The 22,441-nt window shown below is 39.0% G+C and overlaps 1 protein-coding gene across 1 annotated transcript in view; it reads left to right on the top strand.

Moving 5' to 3' along the window:
• Positions 1-1,078: 1,078 nt before the first annotated feature.
• ints9 (integrator complex subunit 9) overlaps positions 1,079-22,441 on the top strand; it is a 46,744-nt gene continuing 25,381 nt past the window's right edge. The window contains exons 1-9 of the mRNA XM_061242541.1: positions 1,079-1,467; positions 1,913-2,040; positions 2,678-2,738; positions 2,834-2,896; positions 8,155-8,294; positions 9,090-9,176; positions 13,809-13,929; positions 16,092-16,226; positions 21,443-21,554. Of these exons, the coding sequence (XP_061098525.1) occupies positions 1,459-1,467; positions 1,913-2,040; positions 2,678-2,738; positions 2,834-2,896; positions 8,155-8,294; positions 9,090-9,176; positions 13,809-13,929; positions 16,092-16,226; positions 21,443-21,554 (856 nt within the window). The 5' untranslated portion in view covers positions 1,079-1,458. The remainder of the gene's footprint in view (positions 1,468-1,912; positions 2,041-2,677; positions 2,739-2,833; positions 2,897-8,154; positions 8,295-9,089; positions 9,177-13,808; positions 13,930-16,091; positions 16,227-21,442; positions 21,555-22,441) is intronic.

Raw genomic sequence — 22,441 nt, 5'->3', positions numbered from 1 at the left:
TGTAATGAGCATGTAATGTTATCTTGCCCAAAATATAATTTAGGCAGATACATGGATAAATTATGTATTGAGAGAAGTATTAGAAATTCAGGGATAAATATTATTTATATCTCAGCTACATTCAAGAAATGCAGGGTTAATAAATTAGATATTAATAAATAATTAGATATTCATTTAAAATTAGATACATTATAAATAAATGTAGGTAATAGAATCCAAATCCACATTCCTTTTCAGTCAGTGGTAGTAATGCTCCTACGTGGTGGGTACATAAAACCCGAAGAAGAACGTGGTGTAGGGGGTAACTAGGTTGTGGGGCTTTTAAAACCACACCAAGCACTACTGGTGGAGATGAATAAGGCACCACTCCGCCTTCAGAGATTAAAACTGGGACTTAGCTACTGGGCTAAGATGTGATCTGACCCCTGGTACCGCTATGGCTGTTACCAGATGTGGTGGTGAACTTGTGTATTCTGGAGGCAGTCCGTGCCAGGTAGGCTGAGGTGGCTCCTCATGTGAAGACTGAACAGCACCTTGAACAAAAGGGGAATTCCTCTCTCCAGGTATACACTGATGGATCCTGGGACCCCGATAGAGGAAGGGTAAGATCTGCATTTTTGTCCCTGAGAGGGGTGTACACTGTGGGTTTTGTGTGGGTTCCAGTGCAAGTGGGGGTGGAGGGAAATGAGGTGTTAAATGGGGTGGTGAAAGGGGCAGAGAATGATGCGACTACCCTTTTGCTACATTCCCTGCTAGGTCAGGGAGGATCAGTCAGACCATTGCTAAAATTGTCTCAAGTGAACTGCATACCAGAATGTGACCAGTTTTTTTTTCTCTCCTAAAGCTAACAGAACCACAGGAGTGAGAATGCCCGAACGAGAGGTGGCGATAATGCACCGGAAAGTGTGCAATTCGCCAAACAAAACCGGAAAAAAGAAGAAGTGGTGTAGCATTTTGCCCTTCCCAGTGAATAATTTTCCACGATAATTTGTTCCCAAGCGCTGCATTGTCTTGACCGGCTATTTAAAAATATATATATTCGTATAATTAACCTGTGAATAAACTGTTGTGAAAGAAATGTGCGTCTGAAATATTTGCAGGTATACGTAACGTGCTTGAATACGTTTAGTTCAGCTTTTAGGGTTATTAATCACAAGGTATCTAGCATTATGCTAATGCTAGTACCTACGTATTACAGTGAGGATAAAAAACGAACTGGTCTTTTCATAAACGTGCACTAATGTTTTCGTTAAATACATGGATCACATTGAACACTACTGAACATCCCGCTTGTTACTGAGCAGTGATTGGTTATTTGCCATTGGAGAGTGACGGAACCGCCAATAGCCGGGAACAAATATACATTGGGAAGAATTATACGCTACACCAGTAGTAGTTTACGAATAGGTTAGCGCAGTGTAACTAAAACAATTCGATGCCTACTAGAAAATAAACAAAATGAAATTGGTGAGTAGAAAATCGATCGGTAATATCTTGTACAAAATGAAACATGTTTTTGATTCAGCAAGCTTGTTATGCTTCCCGTCGTTAGTTAAATGTGCTTACCAGTTACGTTGACTAATTTAGCTAATTTCTGCCTACTAATACAAATTAGTGTCGTTTACAAAACGTCCTGCGACTTTTCTGTTGCGATTTTTTTTTTAGTAGGTATATTTAGGCATTCAAATTAAAACGTCACGTTAATTGATTGGCCTAGCTCAACCGAATTCTTTTAACTTGCCTCACGCGTGATTCAACTGGTTAAGTTAAATGCTCTATATTAATAGCTAACGTTATGTCAGTGACGAACTTGAATAACTTAACATAGCATTATCGTCTAATAAAAAACGCTAAGCTAATTCTGAAAAGAATGTTTTAAATTCCGCTTATTCCCACCTTTTGTTGTTTTTAGTATTGTTTATCAGGTCACCCGACACTGCCCTGCAATGTGTTGAAGTTCAAATCCACCACAATCATGCTGGACTGTGGGCTCGATATGACCTCGGCCCTGCATTTCTTACCACTTCCTTTAGTGCACAGGTAAGGAATGTGATATACCTAATAAAGTGCTCACTGAGTATATTTATTGGACTTATTTTTCTCGACTTATTGGTCTTCTGCTGCTATAGCATATCCACTTAAGATGTTTGATGCATTGTGTGTTCAGAGGTGCTCTTCTGCATACCACTGTTGTAATGTGTGGTTATTTGCATTACTGTCACCTTCCTGTCAGCTTTGGCCAATCTGGCCCTTCTGCACTGACCTCTTAGTAACAAGGTTTGTTTTGCCCACAGAACTTCTGCTCACCGGATAGTTTTTCGCACCATTCTCTGCAAACTCTTGTGTGTGAAAATCCCAGGAGATCAGCAGTTTCTGAGATATTCAAAATTCAGATATCTGGCACCAACAATCATTCCACGGTCAAAGTCACTTAGATCACATTTCTTACATTTGGTCTGAAACAGCTGACATTCTTGACCATATCTGCATGCTTTAATGCATTTAGTTGCTGCCACATGATTGGCTGATTAAATATTTGCATGAAGAAGCTGGTATGGGTCTACCTAGAAAGTGGTCAGTGAGTGTATACTGCTTACATGTTGTTCAGCTGTCTCAGCTAGCCATGTAACTTAAATATCAAGAATATGGGTATGTACATTTCCTGTTCTGTTTGCAGTCCAAGATTATCAAGACTCCCTGGATGGGTGTCCAAAGATGGAACTGTTAACTTGGAAAAAGTAAGGTGGAACATTTTAATGTAGCAATATAACATTGACGGCATTGTTTTTTCTTTCTCTTCACAAAATGCATCTCTCCTCCACCCAATTTCTAGGAGCTGAAGGAGTGTGCAGGCCGGCTGTTTGTGGATTCTTTGCCCGAATTCTGTCTTCCCGAGGTGAAACTATTTCTTGGCCTCCATACTAAACAGGCATAACATCATTTACATTTACATTTTAGTCATTTGGCAGATGCTTACGAAGCGACTTACGAGTGCGTAGGTTCTTCCACAAGTTAAAGATTCACATCCATAACTAGTAAAATGCACATGAAGTGCTGTTCTAAACAACATACAGTAATCATAAGTGCAAAGAGGGATAGGGATATCGGAAAGGGGGGGGGGGGGGAATCAGGAGGGAGGACTAAGGTACAGTTTGAAAAGGTGTGTTTTTAGAAGCACATCAGCAACACCAGAAGCACACATAAAAATGTGCACTGCATGAACTTCTGTTTCTGACTTAATATGAGAAAGAAGATAAGGCATCCCTCATTAGTAAGTAATTGAAAACAATTAACAACTGATTATACTTCAAGAATTGCAATTATGATTGGAGCAAAAACCAGCAGATACAAGGGCGGCCCAGGGCAAGGTTTGGGATCTAAACTAATCCCAGCTGTGGAGAGCAATGTGTTTTAATTAGATCATTAAAGGGATTGGTCACATTTTCAGAGCCAGGTCCACAGAGTTGTTATTTTGGTTCTGTACTCGAGCACTTCTTGCACTAGTTTGAAAGGATACAATGGGAATGAGGTTGAAGTACAGACTGTCAACTTAAATTTGAGGGTATTTTCATCATAGGGTATTTCATAGGGTATTTCCCCCACATTTCCAGGCATCAAAAGTATTGGACATTGTACCCTTTCAAAGAATGCTAGAGTACAGGACCAAAATAACAAAAATCAATTATGGTGCTCACTGTATTTAAGAAATTGGGTACATGTCAGGTTCAAAGCACTCGTGCAGTATATTGAGTTTGCGCAGCTCACTCTTTGTTAGCCATTAGCTTTGTTAGCAGAATAACATTGATTTAAAGACAAGACGAACATGGCTTAAAGTATATATCAAAAAAAATAATCCAATTGTTATACTTGTCTTTCCATCCAAATCCTGGATTTTAGGAGATTTCACATCATCGTTTGCCAGTCATTCAATCATTAATTGTATATATTACATACAACATTATGACATGTATTCCTACAGCGAGAATAAAAGTGATTTATGGGTGACACTCTCATTGAGTGACTGAATGCACAGTAGTTAGCCATGACCTTAGTTGGTAAATTACTTTAAAACAAATATTAATCATTTATAGGCCCATATACAGTGGATAGAAAATGAATACACCCCAATATTTTTTATTTTACTTCAATATATGTCTTGTTGTGTCACGGAATGTAAATTTAATGGATTAAAATGGGACTTGTTCTTCCCTGACCCAAAGAACACAACATACCATATGAATGCAGTGAAATTATTTTAATTTGGAAAAAAAGAGTGGACAAAACTGAAATTTCCACATTTTTTAAGTATACACCCCCCTGAGTCAATACTTGGTGGAAGCACCTTTGGCAGCAATTACAGCTACCAGTCTTTTTGGGTAGCTCTGCACAAGGTTGGCGCACCTGGACTTGAAGATCTTCCCCCACTCCTCTTTGCAGAACGTTTCAAGCTGGGAGAGGTTTGTTGGTTTGCGCTGATGGACAGCAACCTTCAAGTCATTCCACAAATTTTCAATTGGATTTAGGTCAGGGCTTTGGCTTGGTCATTCCAGCACATCCACCTTGTTCTCTACAAGTCACTCAGTGGTAGCTTTGGCCTTGTGCTTTGGGTCATTGCCGTGCTGGAATATGAATTTTGGACCCATTCTCAGTCTCCTTGCAGACTTCTTCAGGTTCTTCTCCAGAATATCCCTGTATTTGGCCCCATCCATCCTCCCATCAATGTTGACAAGTTCCCCAGTCCCTTTAGATGAGAAACATCCCCATAACATTATGCTGCCACCACCATGCTTCACAGTCGGGATGGTGTTTTTTTGGTGATGAGCGGTGTTGGGTTTTCTCCAAACATAGCGTTTGGCATTCATGCCAAAAAGTTCTATTTTGGTTTCATCAGACCACAAAACGTTCTGCCAGTTTGTTGCAGGTTCCCCAAGGTGTTCTTTTGCAAATTTCAAGCGGGCCTCCTGGTGGACCTTTTTGAGAAATGGCTTTTTTCTTGCCACCCTTCCATACAGGCCAGATGTGTGCAATATCTTTGATATAGTTGTATGATGCACAAATTTCCCTCTGTTGGCCATAAAATCCTGGAGCTCTTTCAATGTTGCCATTGGATTCTTGGTAGCCTCTCTGACCAGTTGTCTTCTCTCCCGGTCATCCAGTTTAGATGGACGCCCTGATTTTGGCAGACTGTGAGTGGTGCCATGCACTTTCCATTTCTTAATTATGATCTTAACAGTGCTCCAAGGTATCTTCAAAGCCTTAGAAATCTTCTTATATCCCTCACCTGATGTGTACCTTTCCACAACTTTGTCACAGATTTATTTTGCAAGATCTTTGGAGCCCATGCTTCTGACTTTCAGTGAGACTGCTCTTGCATACTAAGGGACCATGGTAAACAGCTGTTTTTATTCATGTCATCAAGTTAATTTCTGTGATTTCACACCGGTGTGGGGCAATTAGCTATTGTTTGGTCTTGAAGGCCATTTGCCATTTCCTGAGAGTTTATGGGATGATTCAGTAAAGGGGGTGGATACTTATCAAACCAATTTATTGCAATTGTTCATTTTTAATTAATGTTAAAACAATTTTTTAATTGGTTTATCACTTTGAAAAGGTTAAGTACTGTATGTAGATTTGTAGAAAAAAAAACCCACATAGATTAATTGCACTTTAATTACAGGCTATATGTCCAGTAAATCTGAAAAAATGTTCAGGGGGTGTATTCATTTTCTATCCACTGTATGTACATACTGTAGGCTATATATGGCCAATTCCACAGTAATGTTAACCTGAGCATGAAAAAATGAACTTACTTCCCAATTAAACTTATGTCCCAAACAGAGCTTGAAATCTGATAAAATGTAGGGTAAAAACAGGAAAATTCTTTAAAATATTTTTTTTACTCCCATTATGATTTAAGCCAATCATTTGGCAGACATCTTGAAAACATTCAAAACTATTTCAGTTATTTGTTTTTTTTAATGTCAAAACTGACATTTAGAACCATTTCAGATGACAACAAATGTGTTATGATAAAATTTGATTGGGAAGTAGATTGTCAAACAATGTGCATTTTAGACGTGTTGCATCCATAAGGCAATGGCGTCACATCCATAATGCTGGTATCTCCTCATAAAAATCAAGACGAAGATATAAATATTTTCTGAATTGCTATTTCTATGTTCAGCCAAGCCTCCTACATTACGTGGATATCAACTTTCTGCATTAGATTTACATTTTTTGTTTCTTTGTTTTGAAGGTGAATATTGCCATAAAACGTTTTTTCAGGCTTAACAATATTTTTTTAATACATTTTTTTGGCTTTACCCTCAGCCAAATGGGTGCTATGATAATATGCATTAACATTTTTAATCATATAAGAAGAGTAATTTTTCTGAGGGATTCTGTTTGTCATTTTGTGTCCAAATGTCACATCCATAACGCTTGAATTGCCCATATCTGCTTTTAAAAAGAATTTGAATCACACCGGTTTAAAAATTGTATGCTACGTACCGATACAGTTTGTGGGCAAGCTAGAGTGATACAAGATATGTGGGACCAAATAAGACGCATTAGACATGTTGGAAATAAAGCATGCTTTAGAAAAGTGCTAAACAATTATATTGCATCTAACTTTAATATGCAAAATTGCCTATACACTTTACGGTGTACAACTGTAAGATTGTGAATTCTTTGTGAAGTTTGAATCTTAAACAATATGCCCTGTGGTGCGCACATGTTGTTTGACATACAGTAGGCTATATACATGGCTGTAGCAGTTGTCAGAGATCTGTGCTGATACCTTGAAGAGCAGGCTGATGTTAGCGATGTCAGTTGGGCTGATCAATTAAATTTACTGTCTTTTGAGGCTTTCAGCAAATGCAAACATTTATCATAAACATAGTTTTTTGTGATTAATAAATGCATACCGTAAATCCTCAAATTGTGGCCGGGGTCTTTTATTTACTTAGGCTGCACAAAGCACAGGCCTTTATTTGGGGCAGGCTTGTATTCGAGGCAGGCCTTTATTTCTTATTAGGTTTCTGTTGGAGAATTTTATTCTTAGAAATAAAGTAAAAGGCTACACTTAGTGGGCCAACACTGTTCAACACTTCCTGTAACCGTTCAGAAATCAATTAATGTAGGCTAATCAGGAACACCGTTTGGTAAGTCATAGTGTCAGTCTTAACAGACTTAGTTTATTGCAAATATTCTGAAGCACAATAAATCACATGCAAGTCCAGAATCCATAAAATAACAACTTGCCAGACACGCCTTCATGAACAATAACAAATTAGCGTAGATAACAGCAAGTTTAGGATCTTTTTTTCTTAAAGTGCGTTTTATTGTGAGACATGCATTTCGTTTGGAGCAGCATACCAAAGGCTATCAAAAGAATTTCGCTTTGGTTTGGGATTTAATTTACTTTTGGACTGTTTGATTCCATTGCTAAATGTTGGGACTGCTGGGCACTGAAATCTGGGGGGTATTTGATGGTTCACTGTTAAGTTTTATGTAGTTGAAAGAATGTCGGGATTTCCACCCGTCTGTTTATTGCGAGCCAAGGCAGTCGCTTTCATTCATTAATTGAATGTGCGCTGTGCTGTAAATACATTGAAACCTTATTGCGTAGCCAAGTAGCCTAAATTGAGTTAATTTTTTATTTTGCCTGATTTACTTTTTATTAAATTCGTAGGCTGGAATGCCTCGCGGCAACAATTGTGTTTAAATATATACTGCTTCAGCCTTTGGCAAGCTACTCAGAAGGGGGCGGCAAGCGACTGGTAGCTTGAGAGCAACATGTTGGAGACCCATGGTGTAGGACAACGACTTTTCATTGGCAACAGTATTAAACCAACCAACAATATTAAATATTAAGAAGAGCTCTTTTATTTCATTGAGTTAAATCGAAACAATGTCTTCTAGTGCTCATGGACTGATAGCCCTACTGGTAGGCAATATTACCCTGGCTTGTATTTGGGGGCCGAATCTGTCCGAATCGACCACGCCCCTGGCTATTATCCGAGGCCTGGCTTCAAATAGAATCCCGGACACAATTTGAGGATTTGATGTAGTGATGTTTATTTGCTCCTTTTAATGTCAGTATCCGCTTGCTCTGCTTTTAATATTTGAAACCTTACTGTGTCGTCTCCTCAGAAAGAGCTGCTGGACTTGTCCACCATCGATGTCATCCTGATTTCCAATTACCACTGCATGATGGCATTGCCCTATATCACTGAACACACAGGCTTCACTGGGACTGTCTATGCCACAGAACCCACACTCCAGATTGGGAGGTAGGAACTAAGGAAGTGTGTCGAGCCAGAAGAGGAGCTGGGTGGAAAGTTTCCTACAAGAGTATATCGCTCAGCTTTAATTTGTGGGTATTTTCATCCATATCGGGTGAACTATAGCAATTCCAGCCCTTTTAATACATAAATGCCCCAGAAATTTATATGAGTGTAATTTGCATTTAGAGTCTGTTGCTATTGTCTCTCAGCATAAGGACCAAAGAAGCATCAATGCCAGTAAAGCAGGCCATGTTGGGGTAGACAAATCTGAATAAATTGATCAGCTGTAGGCAAAACAGCGTGTGTCCCCAAATGTTTGGTACATTGGTAAGAAGCAAGAATGCATTGGTGAGCTCACCAATAGCAAATAATCGGGCACACTACTGTAGATGACCAAAGAATACTTGAAATTGTGAAGAACAACTGTCAAACATAAGAACACACTCCAAGATGTAGGACTCGTAAGGTCCTTTTTATTATTCATCGGTGCAATTTCTATTAAGGACGTCCGGACAAATAGGACCCCTTATATGCCACTTAAATGGCTTGTTTATGAACAGGTGGGATTCATCATGTTTTTGATGGCATTTAAGACAATTTTTTTGTTGTTGGCTTCATTCGACTTACACCTTTATTTGAAGAAATAAACTTGGGGTCGTACTCTCCCAGATTTTTTTGTAATTGCAGGTTACTCTCCAAGAAATTCAAGGGAACAAGGGGAGCATTTAATAGTTATATCTCTGCATTTGCTGCACAGTTGATCCCTGCATTAACCTTCCAGTGCCTTCCCTGCACCATTAGGCTGCTGATGGAGGAGTTGGTGAACTTCATGGAAAGGGTCCCGAAGGCACAATCTGCTACCTGCTGGAAGAACAAGGACATTCAAAGGTAATAAATTCACCAGTGGCAGTTGGTGGGTCGGCAAAGGGAGGAAGCAGGGTGAGGATGTTTAACTCGGGGGGTGGGGGGTCCGGGGGGTATGGTCCCCTGGAAGAAAATGTTTTTCTAATTACTGAAAAATGGTTCATTCAGAGGAGACTGCCTGAGTTTTAAACCCAGTCTCCGTCAATGGAGCAACAACTAGCAAGCTGTGGACAATATTTTTTGCTCAACTTTGCTAAATTTTTGGGTCAACTTTCAGCCTGCATACGTGCCTATGTCCTGTAGTTCAAGATAATTTGTGAGTAGGCTAATGTTTGAATGAATGTTCTGTAATGAAATTGGATTGCAACAGTTCTATTTACTCACTGCGTTACATTTTATTGTTTATTCATCCATTCAAATATAACTGAGCACTGGTTGTGTCACTGAGAGTCTACTCTCTGCTTAGCTGTGGCCAACTTAAAATTTCAGAAGCTGATTTTAATGGAAAACAGTTTTCACAATTTGGCTTCACATCACCAATATAGAAGTAATTTAACCAAACTGAAAATCCTTGAAAATTAATTATTAATATTACCATCAATATTGTTTGACTGTGGATCTCTCTCTAAATCTGCGTTATTTACAGCCATCTGGGCACCCCTGGTCAAAAAGCCCTTTACAATGAATGAACAGAAGGAAGCTTGACCTCTAAATGGTACGAAGTTAAACATGACACATTTCAAATTGTAAAGCAACATTACTTTTTATTTGCATTTTTACAGTTTTAATTAGTCTTTCCTGGAGGTACATAGTTGATTTCAAGGTATGCTTTGGATCATTGTCTTGCTGCAATACCCAGCCTCTCTTCAACTTCAACTGACCTTTGAACATTAGTGTAACTAGAATTTCTTGATATTTGGTGGAATCCATTCTTCCTTCCACACACCCCCAAGGCATAATGGATCCCCCTCCATGCTTAATAGTACCCTTTTTCCTCCAAACATACCTTTGGTGGTGGCCAAAAAGTTCCATTTTGATTTCGTCGGTCCAAAGCGCATTGTTCCAAAAGGCTTTCAGGCTTCCCAGTGTTTTCTTTTGCATACTTCAGATGCTTAAATTGCGTTGAGGTTGCAGGAAAGGCTTCTGTCTGGCAACTCTGCCATGTAGGTCTTTGTTGTTTAAAGTACATTGTATTGTTGTCTTGTGAACAGCTAGACTTTTTAGAACATACAGTGCATCCGGAAAGTATTCACAGCGCTTCACTTTTCCCACATTTTGTTATCTTACAGCCTTATTCCAAAATGGAATAAATTAATTTTTTTCCTCAAAATTCCGCACACAACACCCCATAATGACAACATGAAAGAAGTTTTTTTTGAAATTTTAGCAAATTTATTAAAAATAAAAAACTAAGAAATCACATGTACATAAGTATTCACAGCCTTTGCTCAATACTTTGTTGATGCACCTTTGGCAGCAATTACAGCCTCAAGTCTTTTTGAATATGATGCCACGCGCTTGGCACACCTATCTTTGGGCAGTTTCGCCCATTCCTCTTTGCAGCGCCTCTCAAGCTCCATCAGGTTGGATGGGGAGCGTCGGTGCACAGCCATTTTCAGATCTCTCCAGAGATGTTCAAATGGATTCAAGTCTGGGCTCTGGCTGGGCCACTCAAGGACATTCACAGAGTTGTCCTGAAGCCACTCCTTTGATATCTTGGCTGTGTGCCTAGGGTCGTTGTCCTGCTGATAGATGAACCGTCACCCCAGTCTGAGGTCAAGAGCCCTCTGGAGCAGGTTTTCATCCAGGATGTCTCTGTACATTGCTGCATTCATCTTTCCCTCAATCCTGAATAGTCTCCCAGTTCCTGCCGCTGAAAAACATCCCCACAGCATGATGCTGCCACCACGCTTCACTGTAGGGATGGTATTGGCCAGGTGATGAGCGGTGCCTGGTTTCCTCCAAACATGACACCTGGCATTCATGCCAAAGAGTTCAATCTTTGTCTCATCAGACCAGAGAATTTTGTTTCTCATGGTCTGAGAGTCCTTCAGGTGCCTTTTGGCAAACTCCAGGCGGGCTGCCATGTGCCTTTTACTAAGGAGTGGCTTCTGTCTGGCCACTCTACCATACAGGCCTGATTGGTGGATTGCTGCAGAGATGGTTGTCCTTCTGGAAGGTTCTCCTCTCTCCACAGAGGAACGCTGGAGCTCTGACAGAGTGACCATCGGGTTCTTGGTCACCTCCCTGACTAAGGCCCTTCTCCCCCGATTGCTCAGTTTAGATGGGCGGCCAGCTCTAGAAAGAGTCCTGGTGGTTCCGAACTTCCATTTACGGATGATGGAGGCCACTGTGCTCATTGGGACCTTCAAAGCAGCAGAAATTTTTCTGTACCCTTCCCCAGATTTGTGCCTCGAGACAATCCTGTCTTGGAGGTCTACAGACAATTCCTTTGACTTCATGCTTGGTTTGTGCTCCGACATGCACTGTCAACTGTGGGACCTTATATAGACAGGTGTGTGCCTTTCCAAATCATGTCCAATCAACTGAATTTACCACAGGTGGACTCCAATTAAGCTGTAGAAACATCTCAAGGTTGATCAGTGGAAACTGGATGCACCTGAGCTCAATTTTGAGCTTCATGGCAAAGGCTGTGAATACTTATGTACGTGTGATTTCTTAGTTTTTATTTCTAATAAATTTGCAAGAAAAAGGAGAAAAAAAATTTCTTCCATTTTGGAATAAGGCTGTAACATAACAAAATGTGGGAAAAGTGAAGCGCTGTGAATACTTTCCGGGTGCACTGTATATCAGAACTGTGGCACTGAATGACACTGAGGTGCGTGGATGTGTGCATTACAGGGAGTTGAGCAGATTAACTTAAATTTCATTGTGCTTCATTGGAGTCAAAAAGTTTGGCCATCCCGCACAATGAAAACTGCAAAATAATCATTATTATTTTCTGTTATGCCTGGTCTTTTTGTTGCCAAATCAGGCAACAAAATCAGTTCAGTCTCCCTACGCCAACTCAGCATCCCTTGAAGCATACAGCCTTAGGCTAGACGCCCTTCATGCAGGTGGCCCCAAGCCTGCATTATCATTCTATTGTCACAGTGCAAATCAGCTGAGAAAGACACTCAATTGGTCTTAGCAAGCTGGTAAAAACAACCACTACTCTGTCTTAGCATATGCGTCTGCGTTGACGGGTGTGAGTCTGTGCTCAAAAATTCTGAATTGTTGCACAAATGGTGACTTGTTGAATTAATTTCCTAACAGATATTCATCATTGAGGCCGCAGTATGATGAAAATTAAGGTAGCTAGTTTTGTGCAGTAAACTCATGCTTTGCAGACAAACTGTGGAATAAATTGCCTTGTGCTTGAGTCATCAACAATGTGGTATCAAAACAGTCTGTCAAAGCATGGTACTAAATGTTATGTCCAGTTAATAAAAAATATCAAAAATATAGCTAACTGTAACCATGGGAGATGTTTACTACCGATTCTTAATACTGATGAGTGGTTTTGCATCTTGTGGTATAGCCTCTATATTGCTGCTCTCTTAGTATTCTTCGAATGGTTAATTGAGATACTTTCACCCTTGCCCTGTGGAGATTATTTGGAATGTCACTGACTGATGTTTTGGGGTTTTTCTTCACAACTCTCACAATGTTTCTGTCATCAACTGCTGTTGTTTTCCTAGGTCGACCTGTTTGATATCTGTTGCTCAGTATGCCAGCGGTTTCTTTCTTTTTCAGGACGTTCCAAGTTGTACACGCTATGCCCAATGCTAGTGCAATGGCTCTGATCGATTTCCCCTCTTTTCTAAGCTTGCTTCTCTTCCATGGTCTTCATGTTGGTTTATCTTTTCTAACACAAATGCAGACTTCCCAGGCAAAAACCCAAGGGTAAAAACAAGAGTAGACATTCAGAACTATTTATTATAACAAGACACATCTGGACAACAAGAAACACCTGTCAGTTGCATGTTCTATTTTGCTCACCTAAAAATTGGGTGGTCTGATACCAAAGGTGATATGCTCAAAGTTGTTTAACAAATCTAGATTAAAAGAATAGCAGGAAATGAAAGCTGAAATTCGGATCTGTCATCTAATGCACATCTTTTGACCTCAAACTCAATTGTCTTCAGTGTATAGCAAAAACTAAGGAATTGACCTTGCTGTACCAATACTTTTGGAGGGGATTGTAGCAAAAAAACAGTGCCGTATGTTAATTTTTGGTGATATTGTCATGAAATTTGAAAGGGGATTTGTGTTTCTAACCGCCTTGGCCACAGTCACGATTATCTGTATCAATTTCAAAACAGAAAACCTTTTCAATATGAATAAAAGCCTCTTTCACTGTGTTTGGGCTTATGTAACTTTGCTTTAATAATATTTAGAGTAATTATATCTCTTGAAAAAAAAAAAAAAAAAAACCTTCTGAAGGGACCAGAATTATGCCTGTAATCAAAGGGGTTCATTTTCAAGTTTATGTCAAGAAAAGGGGCAATACTTTAGTGCAGACTGTCACCTTTAATTTGAGGGTATTTCCATCCATATTGGGTAGTCCATGTAGGAATTAAATCCCTTTACATTGCCAAAAGATCAAAAATTTTACCACTATCCAAATATTAACAGACCTCACTGTACATCCAGACTTCTCCCAGGCCCTCTGAAGGAGGTTGTTGATGTGTGGACTTGGAAAAAATGCTACAGCATGCAGGAGGTCAACTCTGCTCTCTGCAAGGTCCAGCTGGTGGGCTACTCTCAGAAAGTGGTGAGTTTCCCAGCAGTATTTGCACCAGCATCAACGTCACACCCTCACACTGGCCCTGCTATAAGCACAAGCCCCCTTAACTATGACAAGGTCATACCATGTATAAATGTGGCCATATTCAAAATTAGACTTTTTAACAATGTAAAATGTAATCATAGCATAGAATAATGTGTCAAAGCAGGGGTGTCATTTGGGGAGGATGGCAGTTGCCACCCTCAAGCTTCTCTAGTTAGCGGTTAACTTATTTTACGCATATAACCGCCACCTCTGTACCCTCCTAATCAGGACCATTATACTACTGTATCTCTAAATGCTAAAATCGGATTAATCTGCAGTTGCCTTTTTTGTGGTGCAATTTTCAATTACTATGGTAACAGGATATACCTTTTGAAGGCGTTAACTCACGGTTCCATCTGTATAACCCATTTTAAGATGCCACGGTTTTAGTGATGACAGTTCCTTATTTTGTAACATGGGTGGCAAAACAACATGGGGGGGATCTCACCTTCTCTGCATTTTGGAAATCCACAGACTATACGAATCAAGGTAATGTCTGTGTTCTTTTCATGGCAGGGGTCCAGCGTAATAATTTGTAATTCTAAAAACGTGCTCCGAGAAACTGGGAAAAAACGTTGATAGAATGTCCACTGTTTACTTCTAATTTTTCTGGAGGATTTATCATTGTTGTTTGTTTCGCCTTTGCATACTTCTACAAAATTACTTGTCCAGAGGAATGCCGTAATCTACATTTTGTATAGTCTCTGGCACAGGAGTACGAGCTTCTCTGACCAGTGCTAGTATTCCAGTTGCTCAGTATGGGCATCGCCCCCCCCATCCGTTTTTTGCCTGCGTAAATAAACATTTTCAATACGCACACCGAGACCGCTACGCATTAACAGAAACTGTTCTTCATGCAAAAAACAAAGCTTTTTACAACATAAAAAGTATTTTACAATGCCTACATCTAAATAGAGGACTCTACCTTTGGAGGACTTCCAAGGAATCTAACGTCTGTGTGAACCCCATTTTCTGTCAGTGATTATCTAAATACATTCTCAAAATAATTTATTATTATTCAGTATGTTTATTACTGAGCATATTGGAGCAAGCCTGCTTTTGAATAAGAAATTGCATGTGAAATTGTGAAATGTGTTTGACTTGTGGGTGGGGGTTGGGTATTTGACAAAAACTAAGATTCAGTTATGTTAAATCTGTGAGAGTAGCCGTTCCTGTGATAATTGTTGCTGTCAACATAGAATATTTGTTCCATAGGATGTAGAATCTTTGTTGTTGCTCTGTAATGTTGCTTGCTTGTTTAACTGCCAGCTTGATATTCCACTGCTGGAACAATTGCGCTCTTTTATCGCCTTTTACCAGTATGTGCTTTTTACACAGATTAGAAGAACCCGTTTTTTTTTTTTTTACTTCTACTGCTGTAGCTTATTCACTTAGTGTTACGATGCATTGTGTGTTCAGAGATGGTCTTCAGCATACCACTATTGTAATGTGTGGTTATTTGCTGCTCACTGGATTTTTTTTTTTGTTTTGTTTGTTTCTCTCCTTCATTCTTTGCAAACTCTCGAGACTAGTGTGCTTGAAAATCCCAGGAGATCAGCAGTTTCTGAGATACTCAAACTACCCTCTCTGCCAGCAACAATCATGCCACGGTCAAAGTCACTTAGATCACATTTTGTCCCCATTCTGATTGCTGACGTGAACATTAACTGAAGCTTCTGACCTGTATCTACAAAATTATCTAATGAGGAAAAAAAAGCATGTTGACAGTTTTACCGTTCTTGCATGTGGTCAGCTGGTTTGTAGATAATAGTATAGGGACATAGCTGGATCCTGTGAGCCAACAGAGGCATGTAGAAATGTTGCATTTCTCTCACCGGTATAAGAAATTATTGATTATAATGATATGCTGTTTTTTATATTTGGCTATTCTCGTTGGAAAAAAGTTTCATTTGGAATGTTAGTAAGGAGTAGGCCGGCATGCACGAACACATTAAGCTGTTGATTTTCTGTGGCTTTCCCTTCATAATGGCTGCCATTGCAGAAAACCTTGTTTTCCTCTATGATAACCATTTGATCCCACCCTTTATTTGAATGCAATTCTGTTTTCCATTATTTAATTTTTTTCTCTTTTCTATTTACTTAAGGAGCTTTTTGGTGCAGTGCAGGTCACACCACTGAGTTCTGGCTACTCATTGGGCAGCTCAAACTGGATCATCCAGTCACATTATGAGAAGGTGTCATATGTCTCTGGTTCCTCTCTCCTCACAACACACCCTCAGGTAAGCAGGTTCACTGGATGAGATGGATGAGAAAATACTGGATTACTCAATTCAGTGTTCCTGTGTTAATTACCATCAATCTCTTCTAAATCGACAGTTGTTTGCCTTTTCCCATGTTGATGGATGACAAAGGGATTTTGTTACCTCATTTTTATACTCTAGTGAATAAGGAAGTGATGGAATGACACAATGTAGTTGTAGTTAGACAGAGAGTAATTAAGTTAAATTGTATTGACAATTTTATTCACAATAATTGTTCATAGGGGTACCAATAATTTTAAGACCTATGGCTTTCAGAAAATTGTCATAAAAGGCATTGAAACGTAAAATGAAATATAGTATAGTAGTATATAGGTATATTAGACTTCTTTTTTAGACTTAAGTCTTCTGCAGCTGTAGCCTATCCACTAATGGTGAAGACACACTGAACGAGGCAAAACCGGCTGGCACCGCAGTCCCTCAATCGACTGCTTGTGGGCATACAATGCATTTTTTGGCGTTTTTGGTGTTCGTTAAATTTCAACTGGGTTCAACGTTATGTTTCATTTTCCAATTTTACCAAAATCAAAAAATAACAAAAATAATTTTGTGTGTGGTTTCAGCCGGCTATATTATTGGCCTGTAATGTGAGACTGTGGACAGGGGTTGCCTACATTATTCATGCACCTTATTCATTTTAATATTAACTAGGTTACATTTGCGCTTTTTTTTCGAACATTAGAGGGAAATGTTCATGTACATACTTTATTAGGTACACATGTACACCAGCTTGTAAATGCAAATATTTAAACACCATAGTATTAGCACTACTAACAATAGTCCCCTGATTTGCTGCAATGACACTCAAGGAAATGCACATCTCTAGTTATTATTCCGGCATTTTGTTTTACGGCCTACTCCCACAGTTTTTGATCTATCGACACCAAACCAACTGGTAGATGTCCGACTTATTCATAACGTTTCAATATTCCCGTTCATTTTGTATTATTGCGATATTTAAGGTGTTCCAGGGAAAAAAAGTCCCATAGGAATGAATGTGGAAATGTTCAGTTTCTAGCGTGATGACAGTAGAAATTTAAATTTTAGTTAGTACTAAACAGTACTTAGTACTTAGAATTATGGGCATTTCTTTGAGAACAGCTTTCTTCACACTTGGATGGACACTCTGCAGGTCAGCCAATTCACATCATTCATGCAAATTCACTGTGTGCTCATGGAAGCCTGTGATGTCACAATAGCCTCTTCCCTCTAGTAGAGTTCATATACACTTGGTTAGGTACACATGGTTTTAAATTCAAGGTTTTAAACAAGGCTTAAATTGGTTTCTTATTCGGCATTCATATTCAGAATTCTCGGTCCACCTTAATGTTTTTACACCGGTGTTGTAACCGACTATGCGCAATTTCCACTAAAAAGTTTTTAAACGCCGAAATCTTCTTCAGCTACACATTACACAACTATATCACACAATATAGCCAACATAGCCTGCTTCTCTATTTTGTGCTGGTGATAGCTCGCCACTAAAGGAAAAGATTATAGATAATTGATAGTTTTGGTTTGCAAACAACCATTTCAGAATGTCACATAGTAACGTTAGCTAGCAAACTAGCTTACGGCTACTAATATCTTGATGTACTATGGTTTTGTGTTTCATTTGGTGCTTCTGCCTCAGGAGATCTGCCGGGAAGCATTTTTTTTGTTTTTTCCACAGTATCTCTACAGAGTCCACAGAGATCTGATGTACCTGCAGCTTAAAAAAAAGCAAAAAATGCTGCTATGACCAGTTTGAAATTATACACCACCATCTGCTTCAAAATATAACTTGGGCTGGTCAAACCATGTTGAGTATGGAGCTGGAGGGTGTTCCAGAGACAAGACAGCAAACTAAGGGATACTTCTGTCATCAATTCTGGAAAAATAAGCGGACCTCGGCCCTGCAGAAATTACAGGGATGAGCTTCTAACTGCCAGGCTTATTTGTTTGAGCTACATATTCGGAATTATCATTGTCAAAGTAATATTTTGACATACTTAACTCAGAATATCATTCCACAATTATATTTTAAAAAACGTCTTTGGGCTCTTGTTGATGACGTAAAGTTTATGACATAGAAGCAAAGCCATACAATTAAGTTATGCATCGAAATATAAACATGCTTTATGTGCAATGTAAATATTAACATTGATGACATTTAAGCAGTTGATTTCTATCCTACGGATGATCGTAGGTCACCAATCAGATGCTCGGATTCATAATGTTACGTGCAACAGTAACATTAGCTAATGTTGCAAAGCAATGGGCATAGCAACGGTAATTCAGACAGTGGCTGCACCCAGTACAATATCAACTTGGCTAATTGCAATTACTGAAATGTATCAAGACTATGATTACATATGCTTGCTACCACTGATACAATATCAACTTGGAATCGCAAGAGCTGCACTGTATGATGAAGAACATTTATTTTATATTGAATATCGAACAGTTTTCTGCTGCTTCCTCATCAACAGACAAGGGTATGCAGTGAATATGCAGTAGTGTGCAGTGATGATTATACACCACCACGTTCGTCTAAAAGGGCCCCTTTTATTCCCGCCACCCCCCCCCCCCCCCTCTTGGGAGGTCAACTTTATTTTGAATAATACAAAAACAAACATGTATGCATTGGTAATTTTGAGAGAGGGAGTGGGAGCGAGAGAGAGAGAGCAAAGGAAGAAAACAGTATGAAGCCTTTGAGGGGAGGGTAAAACAAAACAGACAGAGTTACTAAAAATAACAATAAATGACAAAAATAAATAAATAAAAAGAAGAATAAAGTGTGGAAAGAGTGACTTGTGTACACATATGAACACGCAGACCAACGGGAAGATAGACAGGAAGATGAACAGACAAACAGACAGGTGGACAAGTGGGTGGTTGTTGATTGGAGCCTTGAATGGATAGTATGGAAAAAGGGAGAGAAGAGGGAAAAAATAAATGAATAATAAAATAAAAAAAGTAGCGATGGGGAAAAAATGAAATGAAATAAAAAGAACATGATGAATATGAATAACACATTCTTAAATAAAAAGAAAAAAATATATATACACAAAAAAAAACTAACAAATAAAAAAGCTAAACAAAAAAAAGATGATTATGGATGGGTTGGATTGGGATATGGCATTGCATGGATAGTGTTTCTGGAGTATGTGAGTATATGTTGGTTAGGGTCTAAAAGGGGTCCTAATATATTACTTTAAAAGTTTTGGGTGAAAATGTATTGAACAATACTATTGTAGGCAATGAGAACAAAAATAAAAGTATGGCTTATAAACAGAAACACTGAAAACATTATTATTTCATTTTATTTTTTCTATTTTTTGACTTTTGCATATATACATTGGTAATTTTGAGAGAGGGAGAGGGAGCGAGAGAGAGAGATTTTTTTTGCTCATGTCACCCCGCTTCTCATTGGCCTCCACTGGCTTCCTATTGCCGCACGCGTCCGTTTCAAGGCCCTAGTGTTGGCATTTCAGGCTGCTAAGGAGACTGCCCCACCTTACATACAATCCTTGATCACTCCCTACTCCCCAGCTAGACCACTCCGGTCTGCCAGCTCTGGTCGCCTTATGGTTCCCTCTCTACGTGCACCTGGCAGTCGAGCTGCACGTTCTCGCCTGTTTTCCATTCTGGTTCCTCAGTGGTGGAATGACTTGCCTACCACTGTCAGAACAGCAGAATCCCTCCCTCTATTTCGACGCCGACTCAAAACCCACCTTTTCAAACTCTACCTCCCTCCTGATTTCCCCCGCCCCTCCTTTCGGATATCCCTATCCTTGTCTAACCCCCCCCCAAAAAAAAAACTTATGATGACGACTATGTTTAGAACAGCCTTTCATGTGTATTTTCCTAGTTCTGGATGTGATGCTTTGACTTATGGTAGAACCTATGCACTTGTAAGTCGCTTTGGATTAAAAGCGTCTGCCAAATGACAAAAATGTAAAAATGTAAATGTAAAATGCATAGCATGAATGCATGTTTGAAGGCTCATTCCATGATTGTTGATGCTAAACAATTTGTTTAAACTGGTCTGAAGCAACATTATTCTACAAAATTACTTCTGATGGTCAGTTGTTCCAGTATTTAAGGTAACACAAACTTTGAGCAGTGTCACAGTGTTAAACATGATGGCAGGAAGGAAGGAGCTCCCTGAGATTGTTCGTAGCTGCATTATAGCCTTACATGATGCCGTTTGGTCACTTGATGAAACATCTGGTGACATAAAAGTTATTACTTGGCCTGCTCGAAGTCCAGACCTTAATCCGATTGAGCAAATCTGGGATTTGCTGGATACCAAGATAAATAAATCTGTTGTAACATCAAAAAAATCTCTTTGGAATTAACTTCAAACCATATGGAATGGTTTAACGAGTGAAGAAATAAAATAAAAAAGTGAAAGATTAAATGCAAAGCAAAGGGTGGCCACACTAGATATTTTCTCCAAAAGAGACTATTATTTTTGTTTTCACAATATATTGTTATCTGTTTACTTGTTTTCATCTACATTAACCAATATTCATGAAAAAAATACTTGAATAGTACTTGGTTTCTGATTTATCTACATTGTGTTAAGTGTATAATCATCACTGCACACTACTGTACTCGTATCAGGTCAGAGCTTATGTTGCGAATTAGATTGCCAATATGCATTGCGCTGTATGTACTAGCACGAATCAACTTTGGCCACAAAACTCTGTTGTCCTTCATATGACAATGAATGTAACTTAGGTTACTAAGAAGCTTCTTAAACAGTGAAGTGGTTGAATAATGAAGTTGAATTCTGCATTTAGTGACGTCATCACCATTCATTCTTTCTCTCTTCTGATGCTGCATTCCATTTACTATCAGAGGTCGGAATTTCCCATTTGAAATTTCCAACTTCCGACCTCCAAGCATTGTAACGGTTTGGAATGTCTGTAATAACTCTGATGCTTGACCGTGATGTCTTGCACAGATTTGGCAGCAAATGTATTTGATTGCAGCTGAACCTAGCTTATTTAAAAGATGGTGCTTACCTGCAGGATTGTATTTCAGAGACGTTACTGTTGAATTTTTTCATTCAACATTTCATTTATTTGCCACCCAGTCCTGTGGACTCACATCAAGGTTTGTTTAAGATTAAATGAATGCATTTCCGAGAATGATTTTCATGGTATTTTCATGGTTTATCCTCATAGCCTATGGACCAGAGCTCGTTAAAGAACAGTGACGTCCTCATCCTGACGGGCCTGACACAGATTCCCACCGCCAACCCAGATGGCATGCTGGGAGAGTTTTGCAGTAACCTGGGTATGGCATGCACACATGATGTCTTTAGTGCTGGGTATGGGACACACGCACAATCACGGGGCACTCAATTATAAGAGAATCTGGATTGATGAAAGGAGAACAAAATGTTTTGATGCTACGGCAGAGATTTTGCTACATGTAAGCCATATTGTAGTTCTGTTTAAAGTCTCTGTGCAGCCTCCCCTTTCTTTTCTACTGATTAGAATTTGAAAAGATAATAAACCTGCTTTGTTGTAAAATGTGAATTTTTAATATAGCAGACTCAAGGCTGGCAGGGTTGTCAGTTCTGTCCTATGCATTTACTTTTGATTGACAGCTCACTCCCTAGCTATAGTATCAGCACCGCATTGATAGTTAACTTGCATTCCCTAGTAAAATCAGGCAAGATAGATAGCTAACGTTAGCGAAATATAATAACTACACTCCATTATAAAATCATCTAGCTAACTAGGTTAGTATGTGGTCACGTAAACTGACTGTGTTCTGGGAAAGCGGCCAATTCCACCAGAAGTTAAGGTTCCTTCAATGGTAGTTTTTCTCCTGAGGAATGTGGTTTCTGATTATGGTTGCTTATTTTACACATTATACAGGTGCATCTAAAAACATTAGAATATTGTGGAAAAGTTTTTTTTTTTTTTCCGTAATTTAATTAAAAAAGTGAAACTTTCATATATTCTAGATTCATTACACATAAAGTGAAATATTCCAAGCTTTTTTAGTTTTAATCATGATGATTACGGCTTACAGCTGTAAAAAAAATCCAATATCTCAAAATATTAGAATATTACATAAGACTAATCAAAACAAGGATTTATAACGCAGAAATGTCAGCCTTCTGAGCAAAGCCGATTCAAGAACTTGGGGGAGCTTCACAAGGTGTGGACTGA

This window comes from Conger conger, chromosome 5 (assembly GCF_963514075.1).
Source record: "Conger conger chromosome 5, fConCon1.1, whole genome shotgun sequence".
Lineage (NCBI taxonomy): Eukaryota > Metazoa > Chordata > Actinopteri > Anguilliformes > Congridae > Conger > Conger conger.
Note: the sequence above shows the minus strand (reverse complement) of the source record. Positions and strands in the feature narration are given on the sequence as shown.